The sequence below is a fragment of the Pleuronectes platessa genome, chromosome 11 (assembly GCF_947347685.1).
Source record: "Pleuronectes platessa chromosome 11, fPlePla1.1, whole genome shotgun sequence".
NCBI lineage: Eukaryota > Metazoa > Chordata > Actinopteri > Pleuronectiformes > Pleuronectidae > Pleuronectes > Pleuronectes platessa.
In genome coordinates this window covers 9,428,836-9,441,333 of record NC_070636.1, presented here as the reverse complement: position 1 = coordinate 9,441,333, position 12,498 = coordinate 9,428,836, and the positions used below count along the sequence as shown (strand labels likewise).

Sequence of the window (12,498 nt, the reverse complement as noted above, 5' to 3'; positions counted from 1 at the left end):
AGACAACAAACAATTACTGTGCTTAAAAGATGGTATCATATCATGTCTTGTGATGTGGAGAACATTTCAGCTGCAACATTTGCTTATTGATATCTTAGATAGCTTTGAATATGAGATAGGTTTTTGATATGTGTGATGTGTGAGTTGTAAAAAAGAACAGAATTCTACACAAAAAAAAAAACATGTGACTGCAATTCAAAAATAACGATTATTTTTTATAAATTGGGGCAGGATATTTGACATAACAAATAATTTTACATTGCCACTTAAAAATAAAACAGATTTTAGCTGAACAAGGAAAGAACACTTTCAGATTTTGAACTTTGTCCAAAAAGTAATCAGTATAATTCTTAAAGTTAACATAACAGTAAATAAATACAATAAAAAGAAATATGGGTTCTTATGAACATAATACATTTAATACATTAATAAAAGAAGCTGTTGTTGACATATATGAACAAATAATTTTACAATGTCATTCAAATTGTAACAACTACCAGTATGTAGACATCAGGCTGTCAGCAGCCATTTTCTCAAACTGTCCCAGGTTCCAAGACAGGGGCACACTTGATCCACCAGGGGGCACAGGATCCTTGTTGGACAGTCAAAAGTCAAAGGTTAAACTATGTACATAACAAATTGTACATTATTATATTTAATACAAACGAGGTATTCCCCCCTCAGTAGAATAAAATGACTAACATAACCCAACAACTATAGCAGTGTAGGATACATAATCATGTTAAAATAAACATAATACTTGATACAATAAAATCTGAAATGTGATTACAAAAAATATTTCTTACCCTCAGAAGAGCTGCAGCCTCCTTGAAGCTGTGCTGAATCTTCTTAGCAGCGTCTCTTTCCACTCTCCAGTTAACTTCTTGGTGAGGTCCTTCTCCACAGCAATCTGGATGAGACAGGCTTTTCTTTTGTGGAGCATGCTCCTTCTGTGTTCACTGAACACATTTTTGAGAGTTGAAAATGAATTTTCACATGTTGCAGTTGATGCACCGAAGGTAAGGCTCAGCTTGAGTGTTTTTAGCACAGTAGGCATGGCTGCTAGAGGCTCACAGTATCGTATCAAAATGTCCTGTGTAGTCCAGTTTTCATTTGATTTGGCCATTTCGTCCTGCAGAAACTGCTGTGCTACAGCAAACTCAGCTTCCTTCATCTCTGTGCCTGTTAGGTCAAGCAGTGGTCTCACTTTGTTTGTGTTCAGGAAATCTTCACTCCCTGGGTGTAAGGTGCAGAGGGCCTGCACCAGTTGGCTGTTTCTTATGCTGAATCTTGCTTTAATCTCTCCCACTACAGCATCCAATGTACTGAAATACAGTCTTTTACACCCAGTCCTCTCTTCCGCTTCCTTTTGACGGTGACCAACTGTGGTGTCCACCACATAGTCACTCAAGTGGCTCAAATTTCTTGGTCGTTTCTGTGGGGGTGCTGCTGCAGGAGGTTCTGAGGTCTGTCTGTCTTGAGAGAATTTCTCCCAAAATGTGTCAAACTGAGTATCACATCTCAGCTTCTCAACACACGCCAAGGCACTTTGGACCAGTCTGACACCAGTGTAGAGGTCTGTGGATTTGGCTTGGAGTGCAGTGTTGGGAGGATCAAGCAAACTCAATATTTGATGCGTCATGCAGGCAATGAACAGGAAGCTGGGCTGGGTAATGGCCTTCAAAAGCCCTGTGGCCTCCATTCGCACCTCTGCTGCACTGGTTTGGGAGCCTTCGATCCCACGAAGCAAGTGGACAATGTTATCAATTGATTTCAGGATCACCGTCACTGTGGCCAGGTGGCCTGTCCACCGTTGCTCAAGCAACCTCTTCAACTTCTCGCCCGTGTACACTGCAGCCACTGTAGGTTTCTTGAAGTACTTGTAGAGTGAGGTGCATACACTGAAAAAGTTTTCCAGTGCGAAATCAGAAGACATGGCGTGCACCACAACCAAATGCAACTGATGATTAAAGCAGTGTACGTATGGCACCTCTCTCTGCAATTCTTCCTGCACGATTTTCTGCATCCCTCCGTGTACTCCAGACATGACACTTGCCCCATCGTAACACTGACTGAGCACCTTCGCTGTATTTAGCCCAATGTCTCTCAACTGTGCCAAAACCAGCTGAGTCAGAGACTTGGCATCACATTGTTTGGTAGTGGCCATTGAGACAAGTCGCTCCCTTACAGTGTTGCTTGTGTCCACGTAGCGAAGCACTATGGATATATTTTCGCAGCCAGTGGGATCTTTGGTGCCATCAACCTTTAATGTGTACCAAGCCTCTCCTATATCTTTCACTATTTCCTCTGTGATGATTGTTCTCATGATTTCAATAATTTCATTTTGGATGTGATGTGATGTGTATGTGGCATTCGCAGGGATGGTGCTAAAAATCCTAGCAAGGTCCTTGTCCTTTTTAAGGGTGTAGTCCATCAATGCAAGAAAAATGCCACTGCCCACCTCACCTCTTGCATCCAAAGCATCATCTGAGCCACGAAAAGGCAACTGGTTTAAAGCTATAAATTGAATGATGTCAACAATAGCTGCTACATAGGTGCGGTTCCTCTCCAGTTGTGCTGTATTTACAAGTGTGGAGATCTCTGTACCAGTCACACTCCTTGTACGCCTCTCCTTCCACAATGCCACTGACTTCATGTGCTCTTTGTTGGACTCGTGCCTTCCCAGCCCCTTTCCACGTACAAGAGCATGGCGCCAGTTGTTGTAGCCAGTCATGGTGAAAGCATCGGTGCTGTTTTTATTTGACCCAAAGTTTCTGCAGGCATAGCAGAAAATTGAATCTTTCTCACACGAATACTCTAGCCATTCTCTAGCAGCAAACCACGAGCTGCAAAAGGACCGCTTTACCCCACTGTACAGGCGAGTCGGATATGTTTTAAGAAATACCTGGGTAGGCTGTGTTGATCCGAGATCCCCTGGCACTTGCGGGCCGCCAACGGGTGGCAGTGTCGAAGCCGAAGGCTGCTTGTCCGGGAGTGAGGGCGGCGCAGGCAAAGGCAGCGAGTCGGGCAGGATTGAGCTGGCGTTGCTAGTGCTAGCCTCCACAACGGTTATAGAGCTGACGTTGACAGAAGCCAAAGTAACGTCAACTGTTCCGGCTGCCGCGTGACCCACATTGTCTCCATCCTCCTCCCTGCTCCGGTTAATGTCTTCTGCTGTGTTCTTTTTTAACCATTTTCGGATATCCATTCCTAAATGGATATCCAACGGATATATAACTGTTGCTGCCGAAGAAGTTCAACGTCACTACCGTGCGCGCTATAGATATACTATGGGTGCGTGCATTTTGCAAACGACGCCGGCATGACACACGATGCCGGCCGGCGGCCAATCATATAGAGCGACAACATTGCGCCCTCGAGTGTGATATTGCTTTATACAACAGTATAAAGCAAAATATATACTAGTAAAATGTACTGTTAATAATAATAATTGACAATAGATTGTGATTTGTTTGTTTATTTAATCATATAAACGAATGAAATTGCTTCCGGCAACAAAAATAAATTCCCACTGAGCGGACTGTTGCCAAGCAACATATAAACAAAACACCATACATAAATGCGGAGTGATTTTGTCAGTTTGTTGAACAGTCAGAGTGATGTCGGATGCTCATATCTCAACGGTATTTAATGGAAATAGTCACAAGTTTCATTACAATTTGTTTTGTGAGCAAGTATTTTATTATTTTTATCATATTTATAAAAAAAAAAAATCTTTATTTTTTTTCAATTGAGGGTGCAAACAATTTTTTTGGGGGTGCAATGCATGCTTATGCACCCCCGTAAAACCGGACCTGTATCCAAGAGTCCCTCAGGGCCGCCATACAGGCTGCGGACGAAGAGAAAGAGGACACCTCCAAAGTCAGATCTTCACTAGCCCGACTCCAAGAAGAACACCTGCAGGTGACCTCCAGCCTCACAGCAGCACTGACAAGGTCCCAGGAGGAGCTGGAAGCAGAGAGGAGCCTCAGGAATCAGGAGAAGCTCAATCTCGAAGAGTACCTCAGGGCCGCCTGGGCTCTGGATGAAGAGAAAGAGGCCCGTTGGAAACCGAAGAAGAAATCTTTCTTTAAAAGATTCCGCAAGTTCCTGTGCTGCTCTGGAAAGATCTAACCAGCTTATCTCTGTGAGGCTGCATGTTCTTCCGGTGCTCTCATGGTGTCATCAAAAAAAAAAGTATTTATTTTTTAACCTGAATATGGTCTTAATTATATCTTAAGGCAAAGCTTGCCTTAAATTTTGTACTTTTATTAATTTTAATACTCAGTGTTAGTATTCGTGCACCAGTGTATTTGCATGGTTAAAAGTAGAAAAGAGATGTTTCAGTGATTTCACATTGATGTTGTGATGTTGTCAATATGTGTCCCTGTTTGCTTGTAATTGTATTAAATAGAGCTGGAACAAAGCATTTGACTAATGAGACATGCTTACAGTCTTCCTGATTGGACTTACGTTAAACTCCATAAGCATCCAGCATATGTCACAAACGGTAGCATGCTCATCTTAAAAGCTAGTCTTCCTCTTCTGGATGTTTTTCCTAACAACCATGTCATATGAAGTATGCATTGACAGTAACATCTTAAGAAAAAGATGTATTTCATTTCGTATTTAAAGGCAGAGTAAATGTCACTTCGACACACCAGTTCGCCTAAAAGCATTTAATCTTTTATCTTTTTGGAATAATACTGTTTGAAGATATCAACAATAGTCTAATTTGTCTTTAAAGTATGTAAGCTGTGTTTTCCAGCCGGGTTGTGTCAGGATAAAATATCAGCTTTATCATATTGGACACCAGTGTAGGACTGAATAGCTCCACGCTGTAATAAACTTTGTTCACAGCAGATATTTTACTTTTACTACAAGAGAAACAGATTTGTTAACGATGGCTCAGTTCCATCAAGTGTCCCAGTGTCCCATGGAGCCAGCACAATAACTAGGACTCAGTTACTCTTTTTAATGTTATCAATCACATCTGTACTTTGGCACAGCACAGTGTCTGCCGTGGGAAACGACCAGAGAAGGAACAGTGCTTCAATAATCGGCAAGTAGGGGAAGCTTATCATACAGCTATCCAGTCGATAAACAAGTCCCTTTCTCGTGATAAAAATAAGCCAGGTTGAAACATCTAAAAGTTAGCTAGCGATCAAGCAACCCATTTAGTTAAAGTTAGTTTAAATGGTTGGGTACCAACACCTGATCAAATCTGATAGTAACAGGCATCATTTCAACATCAGCTTGTGTTTGCATTGGAAAGGCTGAAATCTTCAGGTATCGCTGCATTGGAAACACATTGGTGAATGGGGGCAGGACTTAGTGATGATCATAAACCAATGACATAAAATAATAATGGCAGAGCAGTCTCATTAAATTCAATCAAGCTGCACAAAATCTCATCCACTCACAGAAATCCGCCCCCTAAATATGTCAGATTTTTATTTTCATCAAGATGCAAAAATGTCAAAACATGCCCTAACCACAATGTAAAAAAAGATAATAATCTCAGGATCTTTCCCCTTGCCTAGATCTGCACCCACATTGAATGAGTATTTTTTCAGCTCATGTCCCATCCTTCCAACAAGTTTTGTGGAAAACCGTTGATCTGTTGTGAGAACAGTCATATATACAGAATTATAAGCAGGTGGAGGAAATAGGAAAAATGTCCTTTCTTCCAATGTTAAAGGAGTGAAAAAAGAATATTGCAGGATATGGATCCAGGTCAGCACCAAAAATGAATGGGTTCTTCCCTGACAAACATCCGCATCCTTCCACCAAGTCTGGAAATCCATTCAGTAGTTTGTGTGCAATCCTGATGACGAACACAAACAAACCAACCAACCAACAAGACTCCTCAACAGAGGTCAAAATCAGAAATGTCCCTGAGCAAACATGTAGATTATCATGACTCATAACTGACACTATTCCAAAAATCGAATATCTTTCAACTCTGACACAAGAGCTTTTTAATTAAACCAAGCCTCCCGATTAGTCATTTTCTGGTTCCTCATCAGTATTCCAAGAAAATCTTTTGCAAGTGTTTCAGTTCAAAGTTTTTTTTTTCAAGGAAATTGGGATATAATTCTTACCTTTTTACCCAGAATGCATTGGAGAGAGACTTGGCAGGAATGGCCACCACATCTGAGGTATCATTTGAATGCTGACCCAAGACAGATGATATCCATTTCAGGCCATGATAGCTGCAGCTAATGGGGGGGGGGGGGGGGGGGGGGTCAGCCAGAGGTCAGGAGGAAGAGGGGACTGCACTGCGAACATGTGGGATGTGAGAGGAATGAGATTCGCCTAAATTATCCCTGAAAAAGTGTGTGCGGAGACTTTTCGGGGAAACAAGTTCTTTGACTGGGAGACGTGATAAACAATCTCGCCATCTGTCAGCTACGCTTTCATGGCAAAAAAAATTGTGTCATCAGTGTATTAATAGCGAGCAGGTTTTTTTCTTGTCAAGTGTTGGCTCCGGGCTTTGCACCGACACAGACTGCACTCTGTTTGATGTCTGTTTCCCTCAGTGTTCCCTGCATGTTGAAAAATCAGACCTGTCTTCCACACAGCAGCATGAGGACATTAATGAGGAGCAAAGTATTGATTTTCTATGAAATCACTACACTGCTTTGCTGCATTTCCTTAACCTTGGCTCCGGTGAACCCAGGGCTGTCCGATAAAAATTTTCTTTGTTGGATTTCTCACCTCTTTTTCTCAAGGGGAAATTCCATTAACTCTTTACTATGGTGCTTGGCGTATGTTGTTCCACCCTTAGTTTATGGGAATGTGAGACGGACAATGTCACTGAAGACAAAAGTGAGGTCAAAGCATCTCGAACGCCATCTGGTGGCTGGCTGCAGTATAGGTCATCCCGGCTCCTCCATGCTAATATATGAGACATCAGTTGTATCTCGATTCAGGGGCTGCATCCTTCGGAGAATTCGAGGAAGGAGGCGGTCTTCGTGGGCTGTGTAGACCAGATGAGATGGTCTAGTCCACAGAGGCTTCTCCAGCTCGTCTTATTGCTGTTGCCTAGCAACAGAGCTTAAGTTTGGACACGCCGAGAAAGTTTTATGCCCACCGTGTTTTTTTCACGTATGTACCGTTTGATGTTCGGTTTAGTTGAAGCGTGATACTCAACCATTGGACATCTTGTCCCTGTTCGGTGCCATTACTTCTTTAAAAAAAGGTTTCATTACTGAAGTACAATGAATCCTGGGATAGGTTGAGCCAGGAAGGATCCACATCCAATAACATTCTCTTGAAGAAGTTTTTTCAAATTTTGTTAGTTTACAGTAAGTTTGGTTTCAATGATTTATTGAAAAACGCATCATGGTTGACAGCTGAGACTGACTCGACTCCCTCCACCACATATAGGCAAGATGGCAGCATTTGTATCCAGGATGATTTAGTGTATTTTTCTGGATAGCAGAGGAAGTGGAGACGTGTCGTCCATCTTTACATAGAGTCTTTGGTCAATGCTCAGAGGGAACGATGTCATCCGCACATTTACGAATCCAAAATCTGTGTTCCAAGACTTGACAGATCTGTACTGTCAACTCTCAAAGTAGCCTCCGTTCCAAAGCATGTGGCAAACAGACACCCACTCACAGATGAGTATCAACAGCCACCGTTTCATGCTGCCGTCGGATCTCCAGCCCCCTGCCCAGCCTGTAAACTCCTGATGTAAACTAGGTCGGTGCAAAGAGAGAGAGAGAGAGAGAGAGAGAGATATAGAGAGAGAGAGAGAGAGGGAGAGAGAGAGAGAGAGAGAGAGAGAGAGAGAGAGAGAGAGAGAGAGAGAGAAAGAGAGAGAGAGAGAGAGAGAGAGAGAGAGGTGCTTCTAGGAGCATTGAATTATTCAGCCCAGTCCAGTGAGCTCTGATAACACAAGGAGCACAACAGCAGCATACAAGCTCTGGGCCAGACAGCCGGAGAACCAAATCATTTCATATGGGCAGTACCTCACAAACCTGTTTGGAGTCCGAGGTGGCTTCATGCGCTTTCTCCCCAAACCGAGGGTGTTGAAAAGACAGAAAGGCCACGAACGGCTGAGCGTTTAGAGCGCCTGCCGATCGAGAGCCTCTTGTGCTGACATTAAATAAAAAACCCTTTCATGAAGACACGTCATCAAATTTCTTTCCAAATACACACAGCATCCAGATTTCTTAGACAAGAAAATATCATAAGGGGAAGAAACGCTCCCCTCTGCTTGGCCCCCATCTAAACCTCATTGTCAGGCTTTGATCAGCATAACCTATGTGTCAGAGTATGTTTACTGCATTCCTATTATATGCAGAGGTTGTTAACTTTTACAACCTCTTTTGAATGACGGGGGAAGTGCATACGTCTTCACAAAAAACTGTTGAGAAAATCTATTTTTTTCTTCCTCTCCCCCCCCACACGTCCTCATCACGGACTTTCTGCCGTGTCTGCCAGATCCGAGTGAATTAGTTGTGGATGCAGTCGAGCTCATAAATCTTACAAACACTGAGGTAACGTGTTTCAGACTTGCTTACCAGGTGTAATTTGTCAAGAATGGGGAACTCTATTCCACACAGAGCGCGCCCTTCTGCTTCAGTGGCTCACCACAGCCGTCAGGGTTTGGTGTTCCGCGTGGCACCGCTGCATCAGGCCGCGGCAGAGCTGTTATCAAGACGAGACAACGGAGGGTGTCTCCGAGGCAATATCACAACAACACAACAGGCCATTATTCATTATTTTTTGTCATCATACCATGGATAATTATATGATATATTATATAATAATTTAATGTTTCATAGGTTTACACACAAGGACAAATCTCTAAATCTATAAATTCCTATATTTATATATTTTGAATTGTAATCCCTAAGTAGGAGAAAGCACATTTAATGGATCAGTTTGCTGTAGTTGGAATGGAAGTGGAACATTTCATGTTTAAGCTTCATACTTCTCATTCTTTGAGAGAGGAACATTGTATTTTTATTTCAGAGTATTTACTTCACACTTTGCTCATCAGATTTATAATAAAAAAATATATAAGCTGTATTGGATAATGGGAAACAGATGAGACGAATCCATTTGTATATACAGTCTGTGGTCTGGTTCAATATATTAAATGGACAGTTTAATGGCAATATTACATATGCTCCTATGTCTATCACTATTTACAGCACTAATAAACCTCTGAGTCAATTAAGAGCTCATTGTCTCAAACAAGTTTTATGTCCTGCAGATAAACGTAATGACAAACATCTGTAAAATGTATTTCTATTGACAGGAGGATGTGTGAGCTAGCTTGTCAAGTGCATGTTGGGAATGTAGTGAGGGGAGGGGGGGAGGGGCTTATGGATGCTGCAAATAACAATATGGTGGTAGCGTTGACTTTAACAGCATGTTAATTAGGAGAAACGTTTAGTCAATAATGCTGCTCTAAACATAATTGAGTAGATTCCCTCCCCCGGAGGCGCTTGATATTCCCACCAGTTATTAATCAGTTGTATCGCAGAGTCAAGTCATTTCCCTGAAGTGTAAGAAGATTAAAAGTCAATGTGCAGGTTCACAGGTTCATCAAATGTTTTCTTTAGAAAAACATACATCAGCATGAGGTTGGAGTTATCTCCAGTGTAGTTTTCACATCAAATCCTGTGATTTCATAAAATAAATAGTTATCAAACAATATGCTTTTAGGATGGGGTTGCTTTTAATTCAATTCAATTTTTTTGGGGATAGAAGGTCAAGACCTTGTTTTGGGAAGAATTGTTGTGTTTTGTACTGTTGTTGGCTAATAATTGCAGTTTATATTTGATTATATTATATTTACTCATGTTCAACAAACTTATAATTGCTGTGATTTTCTTGTATCTTTTTGAAAAGTATATATATATATATAAATATATATACACAGCCCCTGTATTAATCAGATATTCTGTTACGGTGCGGTTTATTCAGATGTAAAAGACAGGGGACTTCCTGCACAAACAAACAAGCACACAACTGTCAGGTTGGAAATGCTGCTAAATTCTGATTGGTGCACTGAAGTATGTGACACCGTTTCCCAACTTCAGACCACTGAGAAGAGGAAAAACAAAAAACAAATACACAGAATTTATTTTGGCGAGAAAAAAATGTTGGCATCAAACTGTGCTTCATGCAGAGGCTGACTGAGGAAAATATGTTTAAAACTAAAGTATAAATTCAACTGGGATTGTCCTCACATTGACCTTTGACTGTAATTTGCTGAATTTTCTCTACAAGACGAAATTAATTTAATATATGCTTTCAGTTGGCAGTTTAAAGAAATATCCAGCAGATGAGTGAAAGTTTCTTGGTAGGCAGCCGCCATGGGAAGACATGTTCAAATGTGAGATGCAGAGACCTTCACCTCCTCCACACCTCTGCCACTACTTTCTCAGTCTTACTCCACACACACACACACACACACACACACACACACACACACACACACACACACACACACACACACACACACACACACACACACACACACACACACATACACACATATACACAGATGATTCCCTCCCGCTATCTTTTTGCTCAAGTTTGAATCTTTCCTCCTCGCCCGCCCTTTCTGTCACACACACACATTTTCTGTCACAGGAACAGCTTGTGATCCAAACCCCTCTCCTGTTCTCTTCAGCTACATAAATGCCACATACTGTTGGAGTCCTAAACAGTATTTTTAGACTGGCACAGACAGGGCCGATAATGATGCCAGCCATCAACAGTGCCATTACATAACAAGGAGGGAAGAGAAAGGGGGGAAGCAACCGCGTGGCACTTTTTCCCCCGTATCTGGCAGGCTCACTTCAGGACATGTTGGAGCTCATAAACACTGAGCTGTGTTACTGTACGTCATGTGGGGCATCCATTCTTGTTGTCTAGGGAAGCAATACACTTGGAAAAGGGATCTTTCCCGCAACCCGTCACATACTCAGTTATCTGGCAACAGAAACCAACATGGACTTCACTTTTTGGTTCCGTCACCTATGGATGTTTGCTTTGCACAAGTCAGTTTTAAAGAAATTCATTTTTTTGGAGTACAACATTGGAAAAGCTGTTGCAGAATGTTCCCGAATCCACACCGATTTTAAAGAACCTGCCGTAGCTGCTAACCCACCAAGACTTTATCAATTAAATAGTGAGGATTTTAGTGCAGCTGTCCATTCAACGTCACCTGTGGCCTGTCAGTACCGCCGTATTTTTGAAACAGAAATACCAAGGGGGAGGAATCAGTTCAAGTTTTCTACGTGTTGCTCTGACAGAGAATAAAAGAGAAAAGACAGAAAATCACTGACTAAAACCGTCTGAGGGGCTGTTCAGCAGCTGGTTGTGTCGTTGTAGGGATGCTATCTTAGCAGAATGTCTTGCTCTGTATATTTATTTAGTTTAATTTGAACTATTTCATTTATAATCAAGATATTTATGATTGTTTGAATTTAATAATAGGTTTCTTCGGATGTGATGATACATCTAGAGTGCAGCATGCTCATAATGACAATATTTAGCTGGTGTAATGTTACTAAAGTTGTGTGTGTTAGCGTGCATGGCAACAATTGTGAAATTTGCAGTAAACACCGATTTTAGCTGAAGCCGTTGGTAATGTTATTTGGTTCGCAGATTAGACAAATGATAAGTTTTGGCCTGGTGGTGGCGCTAGAGGAAAAATGAAGGGATCAATAAATGATGACGATTCATCATCAGGGACATTCCAGGTTGCAATCCACAGAGTAGCTGTATTTCACTCAAACCCACAATTTGCTGGTGTTGCTATAAGAATAGTCAGGGGATCACCAACGGTAGTGGGGCTGATCCTCTGGAGAACATGAATGTCTGTACAAAACTTCATGGCAATGTTAGCCAGTTGGTTTAGTCATATTTCAGTCTGGACCAAAGCAGTGGTCAGAAAGACCAAAATCCCGCCCTTAACGTCATACTTATCTTAAAACATTCTTATCCTGTGTTTTATGTTTTTTAAGGTTTTTAAATTGTTTCCAACACACTTTTGCAAACACACAAAGTCACTCACAGCAGCAACATAAGGGATTTCTAGAGACAGGGCGTGCTACGGCTTTATCATCGCATATTTCTTCCACGTCAGCGCCGGAGCCAGGGCTTGACCGAGGCAATGCTTCACAGGAACTTGCTTTAATCCACATGACACACTGTCTGCCAAAGGAGGTATATGGAACTCCTGCAGAAAAAAAGGCCCCAAACAAAGGAGAAGCATTTAAAACAGAGTGCTGTGAGGGCAGATGCAGGTTAGCACATGGCCTGTGGGGAAAACACTGGTGAATGAGCCTGAGGAGTGAAGCCTGATATGCTGCCAGGTTACGAGCTCGGATAAAAATAGAGAGAAACAGCATAAATAATGGGCTACATAAATAAAATGCAAGTAGAGGGAAAGTTAATCAGTAGAGCAGACCTGACACTTCCAATCTGACACATTAGGATGCTGACAAACAAGCCAAGTATATT

The 12,498-nt window shown here is 41.8% G+C and overlaps 1 protein-coding gene across 1 annotated transcript; it reads right to left on the bottom strand.

Moving 5' to 3' along the window:
* Nucleotides 1–231: 231 nt before the first annotated feature.
* Nucleotides 232–2,486, bottom strand: LOC128451127 (uncharacterized). Its single transcript, XM_053434900.1, has 2 exons — nt 807–2,486; nt 232–592 (listed from the first exon to the last, which is right to left on the bottom strand). Exon 1 carries the CDS (start codon nt 2,432–2,434, stop codon nt 809–811), a length of 1,626 nt encoding a protein of 541 aa, XP_053290875.1. The 5' UTR covers nt 2,435–2,486; the 3' UTR covers nt 232–592; nt 807–808.
* Nucleotides 2,487–12,498: the final 10,012 nt, after the last annotated feature.